Source organism: Entelurus aequoreus, linkage group LG03 (genome assembly GCF_033978785.1).
Source record: "Entelurus aequoreus isolate RoL-2023_Sb linkage group LG03, RoL_Eaeq_v1.1, whole genome shotgun sequence".
Taxonomy (NCBI): Eukaryota; Metazoa; Chordata; class Actinopteri; order Syngnathiformes; family Syngnathidae; genus Entelurus; species Entelurus aequoreus.
The window spans coordinates 91,104,748-91,126,309 of record NC_084733.1 but is presented as its reverse complement, the minus strand read 5'-3'; the positions used below and the strand labels follow the sequence as shown (position 1 = coordinate 91,126,309).

Here is a 21,562-nt window from a genome sequence, read left to right as displayed (position 1 = left end):
ATCAAATTCCAAATGAGCTAATATTTGCAAAAAATAAGCAGTATGAACGTTAAATATCTTGTCTTTGCAGTCTATTCAATTGAATATAAGTTGAAAAGGATTTGTTGTATTCTCTTTTTATTTACCATTTACACAACGTGACAACTTCACCGCTTTTGGGGTTTTGTCGCTCGGAGGCCGCACTCGGAACTCCAAAAACCAGTTTTTTTTAAACGAACGAAACAGCTCACACAACAAAGTCGTCTTCTGTGTCTTTTGCAAAAAGCCCATTTGTGGTTTATTGGGTTTTAATCACGACAGAACTCATTTTGTGTAAGGGTGCAAACACATGCCACACGTATAAAAGAATACAGTCACTTGTATCATGAGTTTTCATAGTCAATAAAAACGTTTACTTTGACAAAGACCTGCGGTGAGACTTGGACTGTGTGCAGTAAGATAAATAATAATAATGATAATTAATGATCATGAGTTGGGGGTGCGGGGAGGAAAAGCTCTTCACTTACAAGCAGACACTCAGTCCGTGCTTGCATAGCCTGGAATAGATCATAGAATAGAAGGTTTTCGATCATAGAATAGAAGGTTTTTCGACATATAGGAATGCAGTGTGTCCAGTAAACCTCTTTGTTTTTGTATTTTTTAAATTTTTTTAATTTTTTTAAATTTTTTTATTTTTTTTTTGGAATGCAAGTCTACGGAGCCCCTAAAGAGACATGGGGGAATTTATTTTTTTAATAAATTTATTTATTAATTAATTTTTTTAGACATGTATCTCGTGTGCACGAGAAACTTTTTATAAAGTTATAAAAAAAATATTTAAATTTTTTTTTTAAAAGAATTTTTAAAAAAAAGTCTTTTATATAACTTTTCTCGTGCGCACGAGGAAACTTTTTATAAAGTTATAAAAAAAATAATTAAAAAAATATTTCTTTTAAATTTTTTTTTATATAACTTTATAAAAATTTTCTCGTGCGCACGACAAACTTTCTCGTGCGCAAAAGAAACTTTTTATAAAGTTATAAAAAATATAAAATAATAAAAACATTTATAATTATTATTCTTTTTTTTTTATAACTTTATAAAAAGTTTCTCCTGCTCACGAGATAGTTTCACGTGCGCACGAGAAATATGTCTAAAAAAAAAAAAAGGGTTAGGGTTATAAAGTTATTAAAAAAAATGTACAAAAATTATAAATGTTTTTATTATTTTTTTAAATAACTTTATAAGCAGTTTCTCGTGCGCACGAGAAACCTTTTATAAAGTTATAAAAAAAATATATAATAATTGTAATTTAAAAAAAAAAAAATTATAACTTTATAAAAAGTTTCTCGTGCGCACGAGAAACTTTCTCGTGCGCAAAATAAACTTTTTATAAAGTTATACAAAAATAATAATAATAAAAACATTTATAATTATTGTTATTTTTTTTTACAACTTTATAAAAAGTTTCTTTTGTCTAAAAAAAAACAAAAAAAGTTTAGGGTTATAAAGTTATAAAAAAAAAATTTTTTAAATTATAAATGTTTCTATTTTTTTTTTTTGAAATAACTTTATAAAAAGTTTCTCCTGCTCACGAGATAGTTTCACGTGCGCACGAGAAATATGTCTAAAAAAAAAAAAAGGGTTAGGGTTATAAAGTTATAAAAAAATTTTTACACAAATTATAAATGTTTTTATTATTATTTTTTAAAATAACTTTATAAGCAGTTTCTCGTGCGCACGAGAAACCTTTTATAAAGTTATAAAAAAAAATGAAAAAATAATTTTATTATTATTTTTTTTTATAACTTTATGAAAAGTTTCTCGTGCGCAAAATAAACTTTCTCGTGCGCAAAATAAACTTTTTATAAAGTTATACAAAAATAATAATAATAAAAACATTTATAATTTTTTTTTTTTTTTTTTACAACTTTATAAAAAGTTTCTTATGTCTAAAAAAAAAACAAAAAAAGGTTAGGGTTATAAAGTTATAAAAAAAAAAATAATAATAATAAATGTTTTTATTATTATTTTTTTTAAAATAACTTTATAAAAAGTTACTTGTGCGCGCGAGAAACGTTTAATAAAGTTATTAAAAATAAAAAAAATTATAATTTTTTTTATTTTTATTTTTTTATAACTTTATAAAAAGTTTCACGTGCGCACGAGATACATGTCTAAAAAAAATTAAAAAACTAAAAAAATTATTTAAAAAAATGTTTTTCCCCCATGTCCCTTTAGGGGCTCCGTACAAGTCCCTACTCCTGTCTTTTTTTTTTTTTTTTTAAATCCTCGCCGTGCTCTTTGTTTCTGTAAACATGTCGATATGCACCAAAAGCAAACAGAAGAAAAAGAGAGAGATGGCAGGAAGCATGCTCCCTCCTCAGGGTCACACAACAAGAGGGTTTCTCTTTTCGAAGACGCAAAAGAAATGGAAATGGTTTTCTATTTATATATATATATTTATATATATATTTATACTGCATCTATATATACTGTATGTTTTTTTGTTGTTTTTTTTAAGACACGTAATATATGCATGCAATAGTTTCGGGGAAGATGCCTCTCTCCAAGAGGGTTTACAATTATGATAGGAGTTATTACTGTTACGTCAAGCGTGTTACGGCCGTGAAGAAGGAGCATATATTCAAAATGATTCAGCATATTTTGACATTCTCATGCATACGACCACAAGAAGCGAGTCCATTGAAAAAATAGTCCAAGCATTTTTTTTCTTCTTCTTCTTCCTCTTATTTCCTGTGGAAATGGGCCGAGAAACCGAATGTGCTGCCGTCCTGTGAGTGTGTGTGGGGGGGGCGGGGCTGAGGAAGCAAGGGGGGCGGGGGGGCGGGGCCAGGGAGCGAGCAGAGCTTAGAGGAGAAGGGGGTGGTGGTGGGGGTGTGGGGGGGTCTCACTTCTGCATGTCACACTGCAAGAGCAGCACGATGGAGGGGTCGCTCTTGGCCGCTTCCTTGAACTCGTCCAACGAGATCTGGTCGTCGTTGTTCTTATCCATTTTGCTGAAGATCTTGTCCACCCGCTGGGCCGGGGTCAGGCCGTCCTCGTTCATCTTCATCATGATCACCGTGCCCACCATCTTGTAGATGGCCTGCAGGGGGAGGAAGGACCAATTGTTACGTCATCTCGTAGACTCCAACACGTCACGCCTTTGTATTGCCACGACCGATCAGCAGCGAGGTTCAGGGCGCACACACACACAAAAATGGTGATTCTTATTCATTCCGAGTCTAAATCGATTCATCGTTTTCAAAAATGTATTTTTTTAAAGAATAAGTTGTTGTTTTTCAAACATTTGTCGATTGGGGTTTTACAGACTTACATAACACAAATACATCAAATTCTGGTCCCCCCCCAACCACATGTAAAATAAAATGTAAAAAAAAAATATATATATACATATATGTACTGTATATATGTACATATATGTATATATATGTCCATATATATGTATATATATGTACATATATGTATCTATGTTCATATATATGTATATATATATATGTATATATGTTCATATATATGTTCATATATATATATATATATATATATATATATATATATATATATATATATATATATATATATATATATATATATATGTATATAGTTCATATATGTGTATATGTTCATATATATGTATATATGTTCATATATATGTTCATATATATATATGTATATATGTTCATATATATGTATATATGTTCATATATATGTACATATATGTATATATGTACATGTATGTGTATGTATTGTTGCGTCGACCAGCATTCCTCCAATGGGGAATTCAAATTGCTTGTCTCTCCCAGATTCTTTTTATGGCAATAAACTGATGTTTATATTCAATCAACAGGCAGTAGTTGGTATTTTGTGGTTTATTCTCAAAGCTTAGAGGACAAACCTGAGACCAACCCAGCACCCAAGCGTTCCTTAGCCCGGTCCAGATCGGTCTGAAAACCATCACGAAAACATTCTGTTCCTCAATCTCTCCCCCCGCCCTCACGTGCGCACAGATGCCCATTGTGTCCGTTATCTCAAGTCGGCCCGAGAAGGGAAGCAGGGAGGACTCCTCTTCTCTGCCTCCTACTTCAAGGCCGTCCACAGTGCAAGCACTTAGTCATGAGATGATCAGAAAAAAGGAAAAGAGTACAAGATGGAACGTTAGCTATTTAAAATATGACTATAGTCATATAAAAGAAGTAACTCTTAATTATGGATAAATGTGGATATATGCATCCGTCAATTTGTTCATATATATGTACATATATGTATATATGTTCATATATATATATATGTACATATATATGTATATATGTTCATATATATATGTACATATGTTCATATGTATGTATATATGTAAATACATATGTATATATGTTCATATATATGTACATATATGTTCATATATATGTATATATGTACATATATATGTATATATGTTCATATATGTATATATATATACATATATGTACATATATATAAACATATATACATATATATAAAAAACTACATATACATACATGTATGTATGTGTATCTATATGTATATATATTTGTATATGTACGTATATATGTACATTTGTACATATATACTTATATATGCACATATATATGTACATATATACTGTACATATAAGTATTTTTTTTACATTTTAGTTTACCTGTGGTAAAATAAAATGTATATATGTACATATATACATATATGTATATATACATATATGTCCATATATACATATGTACATATATACGTATATGTTCATATGTACTTATATGTACATATATACAGATATACATACACTTATATATACATACATACATACATACATACATACATACATACATACATACATACATACATACCATATGTAAATACATATGATACTAAAAAAGAGAAAATAATTGTAATATCATTAATAATAAATATATATAAGATAAGAATGGTTCTGTGCCCAAAGACTCACACACCTAAGAATGGTTCTGTACCCAAAGACTCACACACCTAAGAATGGTTCTGTACCCAAAGACTCACACACCTAAGAATGGTTCTGTGCCCAAAGACTCACACACCTAAGAATGGTTCTGTGCCCAAAGACTCACACACCTAAGAACGGTTATGTGCCCAAAGACTCACACACCTAAGAATGGTTCTGTGCCCAAAGACTCACACACCTAAGAATGGTTCTGTGCCCAAAGACTCACACACCTAAGAACGGTTATGTGCCCAAAGACTCACACACCTAAGAATGGTTCTGTGCCCAAAGACTCACACACCTAAGAATGGTTCTGTGCCCAAAGACTCACACACCTAAGAACCGGTATGAATCAGAACTGTGATTCGGACATGAATCCAGTTCTTTTGCTGATTCAGCAGTTTGTAGCAAGGTGATGTCGGGGTTAACTTACCTCGATTATCTCCAGCATCTCCACTCTGGTGATCTTGCCGTCGCCGTCCAGGTCGTACATGTTAAAGGCCCAGTTGAGTTTCTGCTCAAAGCTCCCGCGTGATGTGATGGACAAAGCGCAGATGAACTCTCGGAAGTCGATGGTGCCGTCGCTGTTTTTGTCGAAGGTCCTGAAGGCGTGCTGGGCGAACTTGGAGGCGTCGCCGTAGGGAAAGAACTGCAAGACCAGAGACCGAGGGTACGGTCAAGCTACTGCAAAAACACCAGTCAAAGATCCTTTACATAATACAGGAGTAACATGTTGTTTTTAAGAAACTACTGCAAAAACACCAGTCAAAGATCCTTTACATAATACAGGAGTAACATGTTGTTTTTAAGAAACTACTGCAAAAACACCAGTCAAAGATCCTTTACATATTACAGGAGTGATCTGTTGTTTTTAAGAAACTACTGCAAAAACACCAGTCAAAGATCCTTTACATAATACAGGAGTAACATGTTGTTTTTAAGAAACTACTGCAAAAACACCAGTCAAAGATCCTTTACATATTACAGGAGTGATCTGTTGTTTTTAAGAAACTACTGCAAAAACACCAGTCAAAGATCCTTTACATAATACAGGAGTGATCTGTTGTTTTTAAGAAAATACTGCAAAAATGTACGTTTGTAAATGTGATTTCTTAGTTTTTTAATTTAATTTGCAAAAACGTCTAAAAACATAGTTTCACATTGTCATTATGGGGTATTGTGTGTAGAATTTTGAGGACAAACACTTATTTTTAAGGCTGTAACATAACAAAATGTGATGAAAGTGAAGCGCTGTGAATACTTATGTACATGTAATTTCTTAGTTTTTTCATTTAATTAGCAAAAATGTCTAAAAACATGTTTTAACAATGTCATTATTGGGTATTGTGTGTAGAATTTTGAGGACAAAATGACTTTTTAAGGCTGTGACATAACAAAATGCGGGAAAAGTGAAGCGCTGTGAATACTTATGTACATGTGATTTCTTCGTTTTTTAATTTAATTTGCGAAAATGTCGAAAACATGTTTTTACATTCTTATTATGAGGTATTGTGTGTAGAATTTTGAGGGCAAAAATGACTTTTTAAGGCTGTAACATAACAAAATGCGGGAAAAGTGAAGCGCTGTGAATACTTATGTACATGTGATTTCTTCGTTTTTCAATTTAATTTGCGAAAATGTCGAAAACATGTTTTTACATTCTTATTATGAGGTATTGTGTGTAGAATTTTGAGGACAAAAATGACTTTTTAAGGCTGTAACATAACAAAATGCGGGAAAAGTGAAGCGCTGTGAATACTTATGTACATGTGATTTCTTTGTTTTTTTACTTAATTTGCGAAAATGTCTAAAAACATGTTTTTACATTGTCATTATGGGGTATTGTTTGTAGAATTTTGAGGACAAAAATGACTTTTTAAGGCTGTAACACAACAAAATGCGGGAAAAGTGACGCGCTGTGAATACTTATGTACATGTGATTTCTTCGTTTTTTTATTTAATTTGCGAAAATGTCGAAAACATGTTTTTACATTGTCATTATGAGGTATTGTGTGTAGAATTTTGAGGACAAAAATGACTTTTTAAGGCTGTAACACAACAAAATGCGGGAAAAGTGAAGCGCTATGAATACTTATGTACATGTAATTTCTTAGTTTTTCAATTTAATTTGCGAAAATGTCTAAAAACATGTTTTTACATTCTTATTATGGGGTATTGTGTGTAGAATTTTGAGGACAAAAATGACTTTTTAAGGCTGTAACACAACAAAATGCGGGAAAAGTGAAGCGCTGTGAATACTTATGTACATGTAATTTCTTAGTTTTTCAATTTAATTTGCGAAAATGTCTAAAAACATGTTTTTACATTCTTATTATGGGGTATTGTGTGTAGAATTTTGAGGACAAAAATGACTTTTTAAGGCTGTAACACAACAAAATGCGGGAAAAGTGAAGCGCTGTGAATACTTATGTACATGTGATTTCTTCGTTTTTTAATTTAATTTGCGAAAATGTCGAAAACATGTTTTTACATTCTTATTATGAGGTATTGTTTGTAGAATTTTGAGGGCAAAAATGACTTTTTATGGCTGTAACATAACAAAATGCGGGAAAAGTGAAGCGCTGTGAATACTTATGTACATGTGATTTCTTTGTTTTTTTATTTAATTTGCGAAAATGTCTAAAAAACATGTTTTTACATTGTCATTATGGGGTATTGTGTGTAGAATTTTGAGGGCAAAAATGACTTTTTAAGGTTGTAACACAACAAAATGCGGGAAAAGTGAAGCGCTGTGAATACTTATGTACATGTGATTTCTTTGTTTTTTAATTTAATTTGCAAAAATGTCTAAAAACATGTTTTTACATTCTTATTATGAGGTATTGTGTGTAGAATTTTGAGGACAAAAAATACTTTTTAAGGCTGCAACACAACAAAATGCGGGAAAAGTGAAGCGCTGTGAATACTTATGTACATGTGATTTCTTCGTTTTCTAATTTAATTTGCGAAAATGTCGAAAACATGTTTTTACATTCTTATTATGGGGTATTGTGTGTAGAATTTTGAGGACAAAAATGACTTTTTAAGGCTGTCACATAACAAAATGCGGGAAAAGTGAAGCGCTGTGAATACTTATGTACATGTGATTTCTTCGTTTTTAAATTTAATTTGCGAAAATGTCTAAAAACATGTTTTTCCATTGTCATTATGAGGTATTGTGTGTAGAATTTTGAGGGCAAAAATGACTTTTTAAGGCTGTAACACAACAAAATGCGGGAAAAGTGACGCGCTGTGAATACTTATGTACATGTGATTTCTTCTTTTTTTTACTTAATTTGCGAAAATGTCGAAAACATGTTTTTACATTCTTATTATGAGGTATTGTGTGTAGAATTTTGAGGACAAAAATTACTTTTTAAGGCTGTGACATAACAAAATGCGGGAAAAGTGAAGCGCTGTGAATACTTATGTACATGTGATTTCTTCGTTTTTTAATTTAATTTGCGAAAATGTCGAAAACATGTTTTTACATTCTTATTATGAGGTATTGTGTGTAGAATTTTGAGGGCAAAAATGACTTTTTAAGGTTGTAACACAACAAAATGCGGGAAAAATGACGCGCTGTGAATACTTATGTACATGTAATTTCTTAGTTTTTCTATTTAATTTGCGAAAATGTCTAAAAACATGTTTTTACATTGTCATTATGGGGTATTGTGTGTAGAATTTTGAGGACAAAAATGACTTTTTAAGGCTGTAACACAACAAAATGCGGGAAAAGTGAAGTGCTGTGAATACTTATGTACATGTGATTTCTTTGTTTTTTTAATTTAATTTGCGAAAATGTCTAAAAACATGTTTTTCCATTGTCATTATGGGGTATTGTGTGTAGAATTTTGAGGACAAAAATGACTTTTTAAGGCTGTAACACAACAAAATGCGGGAAAAGTGAAGCGCTGTGAATACTTATGTACATGTAATTTCTTAGTTTTTCAATTTAATTTGCGAAAATGTCTAAAAACATGTTTTTACATTCTTATTATGAGGTATTGTGTGTAGAATTTTGAGGACAAAAATGACTTTTTAAGGCTGTGACATAACAAAATGCGGGAAAAGTGAAGCGCTGTGAATACTTATGTACATGTGATTTCTTCGTTTTTTAATTTAATTTGCGAAAATGTCGAAAACATGTTTTTACATTCTTATTATGAGGTATTGTGTGTAGAATTTTGAGGGCAAAAATGACTTTTTAAGGCTGTAACATAACAAAATGCGGGAAAAGTGAAGCGCTGTGAATACTTATGTACATGTGATTTCTTCGTTTTTCAATTTAATTTGTGAAAATGTCGAAAACATGTTTTTACATTCTTATTATGAGGTATTGTGTGTAGAATTTTGAGGACAAAAATGACTTTTTAAGGCTGTAACATAACAAAATGCGGGAAAAGTGAAGCGCTGTGAATACTTATGTACATGTGATTTCTTTGTTTTTTTACTTAATTTGCGAAAATGTCTAAAAACATGTTTTTACATTGTCATTATGGGGTATTGTTTGTAGAATTTTGAGGACAAAAATGACTTTTTAAGGCTGTAACACAACAAAATGCGGGAAAAGTGACGCGCTGTGAATACTTATGTACATGTGATTTCTTCGTTTTTTTATTTAATTTGCGAAAATGTCGAAAACATGTTTTTACATTGTCATTATGAGGTATTGTGTGTAGAATTTTGAGGACAAAAATGACTTTTTAAGGCTGTAACACAACAAAATGCGGGAAAAGTGAAGCGCTATGAATACTTATGTACATGTAATTTCTTAGTTTTTCAATTTAATTTGCGAAAATGTCTAAAAACATGTTTTTACATTCTTATTATGGGGTATTGTGTGTAGAATTTTGAGGACAAAAATGACTTTTTAAGGCTGTAACACAACAAAATGCGGGAAAAGTGAAGCGCTGTGAATACTTATGTACATGTAATTTCTTAGTTTTTCAATTTAATTTGCGAAAATGTCTAAAAACATGTTTTTACATTCTTATTATGGGGTATTGTGTGTAGAATTTTGAGGACAAAAATGACTTTTTAAGGCTGTAACACAACAAAATGCGGGAAAAGTGAAGCGCTGTGAATACTTATGTACATGTGATTTCTTCGTTTTTTAATTTAATTTGCGAAAATGTCGAAAACATGTTTTTACATTCTTATTATGAGGTATTGTTTGTAGAATTTTGAGGGCAAAAATGACTTTTTATGGCTGTAACATAACAAAATGCGGGAAAAGTGAAGCGCTGTGAATACTTATGTACATGTGATTTCTTTGTTTTTTTATTTAATTTGCGAAAATGTCTAAAAAACATGTTTTTACATTGTCATTATGGGGTATTGTGTGTAGAATTTTGAGGGCAAAAATGACTTTTTAAGGTTGTAACACAACAAAATGCGGGAAAAGTGAAGCGCTGTGAATACTTATGTACATGTGATTTCTTTGTTTTTTAATTTAATTTGCAAAAATGTCTAAAAACATGTTTTTACATTCTTATTATGAGGTATTGTGTGTAGAATTTTGAGGACAAAAAATACTTTTTAAGGCTGCAACACAACAAAATGCGGGAAAAGTGAAGCGCTGTGAATACTTATGTACATGTGATTTCTTCGTTTTCTAATTTAATTTGCGAAAATGTCGAAAACATGTTTTTACATTCTTATTATGGGGTATTGTGTGTAGAATTTTGAGGACAAAAATGACTTTTTAAGGCTGTCACATAACAAAATGCGGGAAAAGTGAAGCGCTGTGAATACTTATGTACATGTGATTTCTTCGTTTTTAAATTTAATTTGCGAAAATGTCTAAAAACATGTTTTTCCATTGTCATTATGAGGTATTGTGTGTAGAATTTTGAGGGCAAAAATGACTTTTTAAGGCTGTAACACAACAAAATGCGGGAAAAGTGACGCGCTGTGAATACTTATGTACATGTGATTTCTTCTTTTTTTTACTTAATTTGCGAAAATGTCGAAAACATGTTTTTACATTCTTATTATGAGGTATTGTGTGTAGAATTTTGAGGACAAAAATGACTTTTTAAGGCTGTGACATAACAAAATGCGGGAAAAGTGAAGCGCTGTGAATACTTATGTACATGTGATTTCTTCGTTTTTTAATTTAATTTGCGAAAATGTCGAAAACATGTTTTTACATTCTTATTATGAGGTATTGTGTGTAGAATTTTGAGGGCAAAAATGACTTTTTAAGGTTGTAACACAACAAAATGCGGGAAAAGTGACGCGCTGTGAATACTTATGTACATGTAATTTCTTAGTTTTTCTATTTAATTTGCGAAAATGTCTAAAAACATGTTTTTACATTGTCATTATGGGGTATTGTGTGTAGAATTTTGAGGACAAAAATGACTTTTTAAGGCTGTAACACAACAAAATGCGGGAAAAGTGAAGCGCTGTGAATACTTATGTACATGTGATTTCTTTGTTTTTTTAATTTAATTTGCGAAAATGTCTAAAAACATGTTTTTCCATTGTCATTATGGGGTATTGTGTGTAGAATTTTGAGGACAAAAATGACTTTTTAAGGCTGTAACACAACAAAATGCGGGAAAAGTGAAGCGCTGTGAATACTTATGTACATGTAATTTCTTAGTTTTTCAATTTAATTTGCGAAAATGTCTAAAAACATGTTTTTACATTCTTATTATGAGGTATTGTGTGTAGAATTTTGAGGACAAAAATGACTTTTTAAGGCTGTAACACAACAAAATGCGGGAAAAGTGAAGCGCTGTGAATACTTATGTACATGTGATTTCTTTGTTTTTTTAATTTAATTTGCGAAAATGTCTAAAAACATGTTTTTCCATTGTCATTATGGGGTATTGTGTGTAGAATTTTGAGGACAAAAATGACTTTTTAAGGCTGTAACACAACAAAATGCGGGAAAAGTGAAGCGCTGTGAATACTTATGTACATGTAATTTCTTAGTTTTTCAATTTAATTTGCGAAAATGTCTAAAAACATGTTTTTACATTCTTATTATGAGGTATTGTGTGTAGAATTTTGAGGACAAAAATGACTTTTTAAGGCTGTAACACAACAAAATGCGGGAAAAGTGAAGCGCTGTGAATACTTATGTACATGTGATTTCTTAGTTTTTTTAATTTAATTTGCGAAAATGTCTAAAAACATGTTTTTCCATTGTCATTATGGGGTATTGTGTGTAGAATTTTGAGGACAAAAATGACTTTTTAAGGCTGTAACACAACAAAATGCGGGAAAAGTGAAGCGCTGTGAATACTTCTGAACATGTAATTTCTTTGTTTTTTTACTTAATTTGCAAAAATGTCTAAAAACATGTTTTTACATTCTCATATGAGGTATTGTGTGTAGAATTTTGAGGACAAAATGACTTTTTATGGCTGTGACACAACAAAATGCGGGAAAAGTGAAGCGCTGTGAATACTTATGTACATGTGATTTCTTTGTTTTTTTAATTTAATTTGCGAAAATGTCTAAAAACATGTTTTTCCATTGTCATTATGGGGTATTGTGTGTAGAATTTTGAGGACAAAAATGACTTTTTAAGGCTGTAACACAACAAAATGCGGGAAAAGTGAAGCGCTGTGAATACTTCTGAACATGTAATTTCTTTGTTTTTTTACTTAATTTGCAAAAATGTCTAAAAACATGTTTTTACATTCTCATATGAGGTATTGTGTGTAGAATTTTGAGGACAAAATGACTTTTTATGGCTGTGACACAACAAAATGCGGGAAAAGTGAAGCGCTGTGAATACTTGTGTGTGACCCACCTTGACGTAGAGCTGCTGGAACTCCTCCAGGTTGAGTCTGCCACTGGGACAGTCCTTGAGGAAGCCCTTGTACCACTGCTTGAGCTCGTGCTCGTTGAACTCCGTGTTCTTCACCAGGTCCTCCATCACCTCAGGAGTCAGCTTGCTGTTCTGCTTTCCCATGATGCTCTCCTGCGGCGCGGGCGGCAGCGCGTCAATAATGCCCGCACGCATGCATGGGCGCCAACTTGGCGGACAACAATCGCACGTGTGTGTGTGTGTGTGTGTGTTCTTGTATTTCAACAAGGAAAAGTATCTTCCATATGAGGAGGTGTGACATAAATCATGGTCCCAATAACATTGCATCTAAGAGACAATGTCTCATTTGCTGGTGACATCTATCAAAATGAGGGGTTTTCAAATTGACTGTGTCAGTTTTAAAAGTGCTCCCCCTCTGGTCAACATACGAAATAACAAGTGTGTGTAAGAAATTGAAATGCGCCCCCTTTGGCCAAAATTAATAATAAAAATATATATATATGTATATAGAGACATACTGTAATAACTTGGAGTAAATAATGAAGATTAAAAAACTATTACAAACAAAACAAAACAAAAAAATGAACTAAAAGCAGTCTTTTTCTCACAATATTTTGACTTTTTTCTTATAAAATTGGGAACAATTTCGGATATTATTTCTGTTTCTGTAATGTTGCAATATTTTCTCCTAAAATTGTTACATTTTTTTGTAAAATTATTACTTTTTAATGCAAAATGGTGACATTTGTCATATAAAATTCTGACTGTTATCACAAAATTGCCTATTTTTTTTGTTGTCCTTGTAAAATAGTGACATTTTTGGAGTAAAATGATGACTTTTGTCATCATTCTTGCCGAGTGAAATTCCGATTATTATTATAATATTGCCAAAAATTTTCAGTTTTTTTCATAAAATTTTGACTTTTGTCGAGTAAAATTACGACTCTTTTCATAAAATTGCCAACATTTTTGGCTTTTTCTTGTAAAACTGCGACTGTTATTGAGTAAAATTACAACTTCTATCATAATATTGCACGAATGTTCTGTTTTTTTTGTAAAATCTTGACTTGTAAAATGACGACTTTTATTATAATACTGCCAAAATTCTACATTTTTCTTGTGAAATTGTGACCTTTTTCTTGTGAAATTCCAACTCATTTTTCACAACAAGCTTTTTTATATGTGCATAGTATGTATATATTATTAATGTTGTAAATACACTTCTTTATATATCTAGAAAGGCTGGTCCTAAAGAGGGAGTTTTCAAACTGACTGTGTGTCGCTTTTAAAAGTGCTCCCCCTCTGGTCAACATATGAAATAACAAGTGTGTGTAAGAAATTGAAATGTGCCCCCTCTGGCCAAAATTAATAATAAAAAAATATATATATGTATATAGAGACATACTGTAATAACTTGAAGTAAATAATGAAGATTAAAAACCAATTACAAACAAAAAATTCAAAACTAAAATGTTTAATTAACTAAAAGCAGTCTTTTTCTCACAATATTTTGACTTTTTTCTTATAAAATTGGGAACAATTTCTCATATTATTTCTGTTTCTGTAATATTGCAATATTTTCTCCAAAATTTTTTTTGACTTTTTAACACAAAATGGTGACATTTGTCATATAAAATTCTGACTTTTATCACAATATTTCTCATTTTTTTGTTGTTCTTGTAAAATACTGACAGTTTTTTGAGTAAAATGATGACTTTTGTCACCATTTTGCCATTCAGATTATTATTATAATATTGCCAAAATTTTAAAGTTTTCTTGTAAAATTGTGACTGTTATTGAGTAAAATTCCAACTTTTATCATAATATTGCACAAATGTTAATTTTTTCTTGTAAAATTTTGACTTGCGTTGAGTAAAATTACAACTTTTTTTTTATAAAACTGGCAAAAACTGCCAGTTTTCTTGTAAAATTGTGACCTTTTTCTTGTGAAATTCCAACTCATTTTTCACAACAAGCTTTTTTTATATGTGCATAGTATGTATATATTATTAATGTTGTAAATACACTTCTTTATATATCTAGAAAGGTGGTCCTAAAGAGGGAGTTTTTAAACTGACTGTGTGTCGCTTTTAAAAGTGCTCCCCCTCTGGTCAACATATGAAATAACAAGTGTGTGTAAGAAATTGAAATGCGCCCCCTTTGGCCAAAATTAATAAAAACAATAAAAATAAATAAGTGAATAGAGACATACTGTAATAACTTGTAGTAATCAATGAAGATTAAAAAACAATTACAAACAAAACAAAACAAAAAAATGAACTAAAAGCAGTCTTTTTCTCACAATATTTTGACTTTTTTCTTATAAAATTGGGAACAATTTCGGATATTATTTCTGTTTCTGTAATATTGCAATATTTTCTCCTAAAATTATTACTTTTTTATGTAAAATTATTACTTTTTCATGCAAAATGGTGACATTTGCATTTCACAAAGTTGCCAATTTTTTTTGTTGTCCTTGTAAAATTGTGACATTTTTGGAGTAAAATGATGACTTTTGACATAGTTTTGTCGAGTGAAATTCCGATTATTATTATAATATTGCCAAAAAATTTAAGTTTTTTTCATAAAATTTTGACTTTTGTCGAGTAAAATGACGACTCTTTTCATAAAATTGCCAACATTTTTGGCTTTTTCTTGTAAATTTGCGACTGTTATTGAGTAAAATTCCAACTTTTATCATAATATTGCACAAATGTTCAGTTTTTCTTGTAAAATTTTGACTTGCGTTGAGTAAAATGACGACTTTTATTATAATACTGCCAAAATTCTAAGTTTTTCTTGTGAAATTGTGACCTTTTTCTTGTGAAATTGTGACCTTTTTCTTGTGAAATTCCAACTCATTTTTCACAACAAACTTTTTTATATGTGCATAGTATGTATATATTATTAATGTTGTAAATACACTTCTTTATATATCTAGAAAGGCTGGTCCTAAAGAGGGATTTTTCAACCTGACTGTGTGTCGCTTTTAAAAGTGCTCCCCCTCTGGTCAACATATGAAATAACAAGTGTGTGTAAGAAATTGAAATGCGCCCCCTTTGGCCAAAATTAATAAAAACAATAAAAATAAATAAGTATATAGAGACATACTGTAATAACTTGAAGTAAATAATGAAGATTAAAAAACAATTTACAAACAAAAACAAACAAAAAAAAATAAAAATGTTCTCACAATGTGTCGATTTTTTCTTATAAAATTGGGAACAATTTCTCATATTATTTCTGTTTCTGTAATATTGCAATATTTTCTCGTAAATTATTTTACTTTTTTATGTAAAATTATTACTTTTTAATGCAAAACGGGGAAATTTGTCATATGAAATTCTGACTTTTATCACAATATTGCCCATTTTTTTGTTGTCCTTGTAAAATAGTGACATTGTTTGAGTAAAATGATGACTTTTATCACATTCAGATTATTATTATAATATTAATATTATGTTTTCTTATAAAATTGTGACTTTTGTCGAGTAAAATGACGACTCTTTTCGTAAAATTGCCAACATTTTTGACTTTTTCTTGTAAAATTGCGACTGTTATTGAGTAAAATTCCAACTTTTATTACAATATTGCCAATTTTTTTGTTGTCCTTGTAAAACAGTGACATTTTTTGATTAAAATTATGACTTTTGTTATAATTTTGCCAAGTAAAATTCCGATTATTATTATAATATTGCCAACATTTTAAAGTTTAAAATAATAATAATAATAATAACAATAATAAGTAAAATTAAGACTCTTTGCATAAAATTGCCAATTTTAGGCTTTTCTTGTGAAATTGCGACTGTAATTGAGTAAAATTCCAACTTTTATCACAATATTGCACACATTTTCATTTTTTCTTGTAACATTTTGACTTGCGTTGATTAAAATGATGACTTTTAATATAATACTGCCAAAATTCTAAGTTTTTCTTGTGAAATTGTGACCTTTTTCTTGTAAAATTCCAACTCATTTTTCACAACAAGCTTTTTAATATGTGCATAGTATGTATATATTATTAATGTTGTAAATACACTTCTTTATATATCTAGAAAGGCTGGTCCTAAAGAGGGAGTTTTCAAATTGACTGTGTGTCGCTTTTAAAAGTGCTCCCCCTCTGGCCAACATATGAAATAACAAGTGTGTGTAAGAAATTGAAATGCGCCCCCTTTGGCCAAAATTAATTTAAAGAAATAAAATAAATATGTATATAGCGACATACTGTAATAACTTGAAGTTAATAATTAAGATTTAAAACCAATTACAAACAAAAAATTCAAAAATTATTAACTAAAAGCAGTCTTTTTCTCACAATATTTTGACTTTTTTCTTATAAAATTGGGAACAATTTCTCATATTCTTTCTGTTTCTGTAATGTTGCAATATTTTCTCGTAAAATTATTACTTTTTCAATGTAAAATTATTACTTTTTAATGCAAAATGGTGACATTTGTCATATAAAATTCTGATTTTTATCACAATATTGCCCATTTTTTTGTTGTTCTTGTAAAATAGTGAAATTTTTTTGAGTAAAATTACGACTTTCGTCATAATTTTGCCAAGTAAAATTCCGATTATTATTATAATAATGACAACATTTTAAAGTTTAAAATAATAATAATAATAACAATAATAAGTAAAATTAAGACTCTTTGCATAAAATTGCCAATTTTAGGCTTTTATTGTGAAATTGCGACTGTTATTGAGTAAAATTCCAACTTTTATTATAATATTGTACAAATGTTCAGTTTTTCTTGTAAAATTTTGACTTGCTCCCCCTCTGGTCAACATATGAAATAACAAGTGCGTGTAAGAAATTGAAATGCGGCCACTTTGGCCATAATTAATAATAAATAAATAAATATGTACATAGAGACATTCTGTAATAACTTGAAGTTAATAATGAAGATTAAAAACCAATTACGAACAAAAAATTTAAAAATTATGAACTAAAAGCAGTCTTTTTCTCACAATATTTGGACTTTTTTCTTACAAAATTGGGAACAATTTCTCATATTCTTTCTGTTTCTGTAATGTTGCAATATTTTCTCGTAAAATTATTACTTTTTTAATGTAAAATTATTACATTTTAATGCAAAATGGTGACATTTGTCATATAAAATTCTGACTTTTATCACAATATTGCCCATTTTTTTGTTGTTCTTGTAAAATAGTGACATTTTTTTGAGTAAAATGACGACTTTCGTCATAATTTTGCCAAGTGAAATTCAGATTATTATTATAAAATTGCCTAAATTTTAAGTTTTCTTATAAAATTGTGACTTTTGTCGAGCAAAATGACGACTCTTATCATAAAATTGCCAACATTTTAAGCTTTTTCTTGTAAAACTGCGACTGTTATTGAGTAAAATTCCAACTTTTATCACAATATTGCACAAATGTTCATTTTTTCTTGTAAAATTTTGACTTGCGTTGAGTAAAATGACGACTTTTATTATAATACTGCCAAAATTCTACGTTTTTCTTGTGAAATTGTGACCTTTTTCTTGTGAAATTCCAACTCATTTTTCACAACAAGCATTTTTATATGTGCATAGTATGTATATATTATTAATGTTGTGTGTGTGTGTGTGTGTGTGTGTGTGTGTGTGTGTGTGTGTGTGTGTGTGTGTGTGTGTGTGTGTGTGTGTGTGTGTGTGTGTGTGTGTGTGTGTGTGTGTGTGTGTGTGTGTGTGTGTGTGTGTGTGCATACAGACAGTGAATGAAGCCTCCAAAGTACAACATCCCTGCCAGCAGAATCACTATGAAAAGAAGCGTCAGTGTCCAGGCTGCTCAGTACAATATGGCCAAATGGGCTCCATGAGTCTGACACATCCCACCTGAAGCATTCTAAAACCACACCACTAACCACCTCAGTAAGCGTGATGTGTAGCATGACAAGTACACAGATTGACCCTGGAACTGACTATTCCTGTTACTTCCTGTGGGGAAATGGTCAATAAAAAGGTAATTCAACTTCTATTCAATTGAATAGACCGCAAAGACAAGATATTTCATGTTCACACTGAGAAACTTTGTTGTTGTTTTTTTATCCTACAGCCAGTCTAGTACCCGAACTATTTTACTATGAAGCCACGCTGTTTTAACACGTGGCTTGGCGACGTCTCGCTGAAATAAGCAGGGGCGTCCTTGATAACAACAACTTGCACTTACAGATGTAGCGGAAAAACATTGACATTCATCTCAAACACATGTGTAGAATTTTTGTACCATGCCAATGTTAGCATGCTAGCTTTTTTTAGCCAGTTTTGCTGCTCTACATCTCATAGTCATATGACTTGGTATGTGACATATGCTAGCTTTTAGCATGCTAGCTACTTTTGCAATGTTTCCTGGCTCAATGTTGACTATTTCCCGCTTGACATTCATCTCAAACACATGTGAAGTATTTTTGCTAGCATGCTAATGTTAGCGTGGTAGCATGCTAGCTTTTTTGGCCAATTTTACGGCCCTACCCCTCATAGTCGTATAACTTGGTATGTGACATATGCTAACTGTTAGCATGCTAGCTAGTTTTGCACTATTTCCAGCTTGAGATTCATCTCAAACAAGTATTTTTGCTAGCCTGCCAATGTTAGCATAGTAGCATGCTAGCTTCTTTTTTTTAGCCAATTTTTGTTGCCCTACACCTCAGAGTCATATAACTTGATATGTGACATATGCTAATTGTTAGCATGCTAGCTTTTTTTTAGCCAATTTTTCTACTCTACACCTCAGAGTCATATAACTTGGTATGTTACATATGCTAACTGTTAGCATGCTAACTTTTTTTTGGCCAATTTTGCCACCCTACACCTCAGAGTCATATAACCTGGTATGTGACATATGCTAACTGTTAGCATGCTAGCTTTTTTCTTTTTTTTTTTGTAGCCAATTTGGCCACCCTACACCTCAGTCATATAACAGATTGCGTGACACTTGCTAACTGTTAGTGTGCTAACTTTTTTTGGGGGCAATTTTGCTGCCCTACCCCTCATAGTCATATAACTTGGTATGTGACATATGCTAACTGTTAGCATGCTAGCTTTTTTTTTTTTTTTTTTAGCCAATTTTGCTACCCTGCACCTCATAGTCATATAACTTGGTATGTGACATATGCTAACGGTTAGCATGCTAGCTTTTTTTTAGCCAATTTTGCCGCCCTACACCTCATAGTCATATACTTTGGTATGTGACATATGCTAACTGTTAGCATGCTAGCTTTTTTTTTAATTTTAGCTAATTTTGCTACCCTGCACCTCAGAGTCATATAACAGATTGCGTGACGCTTGCTAATTGATAGCGAACTGACTATTTTAGCCAATTTTGCTACCCTACCTCTCATAGTCATATAATTTGGTATGTGACATATGCTAGCTGTTAGCATGCTAGCTTTTTTTTCAGCTAATTTTGCCGCCCTACCCCTCATAGTCATATAACTTGGTATGTGACATATGCTAACTGTTAGCATGATAGCTAGTTTTGCAATGTTTCCTGGCTAAATGTTGACAATTTCCCGCTTGAGATTCATCTCAAACACGTGTCATATTTTTGCTAGCGTGTCAATGTTAGCATGCTAGCTTCTTTTAGCCAATTTTGCCGCCCTACACCTCATAGTCATATAACTTGGTATGTGACATATGCTAACTGTTAGCTTGCTAGCTTTTTTTTCAGCCAATTTTGCCGGCCTACACCTCATAGTCATATAACAGATTGCGTGACACTTGCTAACTGTTAGTGTGCTAACTTTTTTGGGGGGCAATTTTGCCACCCTACACCTCATAGTCATATAACTTGGTATGTGACATATGCTAACTGTTAGCATGCTAGCTTTTTTTTTTTAGCCAATTTTTCCGCCCTACTCCTCATAGTTATATAACTTGGTATGTGACATATGCTAACTGTTAGCATGCTAGCTTTTTTCTTTTTTTTTTGTAGCCAATTTTGCCACCCTACACCTCAGAGTCATATAACAGATTGCGTGACACTTGCTAACTGTTAGTGTGCTAACTTTTTTGGGGGGCAATTTTGCTGCCCTACACCTCATAGTCATATAACTTGGTATGTGACATATGCTAACTGTTAGCATGCTAGCTATTTTTTTCAGCCAATTTTGCCGCCCTACACCTTATTGTCATATACTTTGGTATGTGACATATGCTAACTGTTAGCATGCTAGCTTTTTTTTTAATTTTAGCTAATTTTGCTACCCTGCACCTCATAGTCATATAACTTAGTATGTGACATATGCTAACGGTTAGCATGCTAGCTTTTTTTTAGCCAATTTTGCCGCCCTACACCTCATAGTCATATAATTTGGTATGTGACATATGCTAACTGTTAGCCTGCTAGTTTTTTTTAAAATTTTAGCTAATTTTGCTACCCTGCACCTCAGAGTCATATAACAGATTGCGTGATGCTTGCTAATTGTTAGCGAACCGACTATTTTAGCCAATTTTGCTACCCTACCTCTCATAGTCATATAATTTGGTATGTGACATATGCTAACTGCTAGCCTGCTAGTTTTTTTTTAATTTTAGCTAATTTTGCTACCCTGCACCTCAGAGTCATATAACAGATTGCGTGACACTTGCTAACTGTTAGTGGGCTAACTTTTTTTGGGGGCAATTTTGCTGCCCTACCCCTCATAGTCATATAACTTGGTATGTGACATATGCTCACTGTTAGCATGCTAGCTTTTTTTTCAGCCAATTTTGCCGCCCTACACCTCATAGTCATATAACTTGGTATGTGACATATGCTAAATGTTAGCATGCTAGCTTTTTTTTTAGCCAATT

General features: G+C 31.5%; 1 protein-coding gene across 1 annotated transcript in view; it reads right to left on the bottom strand.

The window, feature by feature from the left end:
• Window positions 1-1,977: 1,977 nt before the first annotated feature.
• The window catches only part of LOC133645862 (visinin-like protein 1), a 21,431-nt gene continuing 1,846 nt past the window's right edge, over window positions 1,978-21,562 (bottom strand). The window contains exons 2-4 of the mRNA XM_062040779.1: window positions 12,744-12,914; window positions 5,400-5,615; window positions 1,978-3,088 (exon numbers count right to left, since the gene is read on the bottom strand). Coding sequence (XP_061896763.1) covers window positions 2,891-3,088; window positions 5,400-5,615; window positions 12,744-12,905 — 576 coding nt within the window. The 5' untranslated portion in view covers window positions 12,906-12,914 and the 3' untranslated portion in view covers window positions 1,978-2,890. The remainder of the gene's footprint in view (window positions 3,089-5,399; window positions 5,616-12,743; window positions 12,915-21,562) is intronic.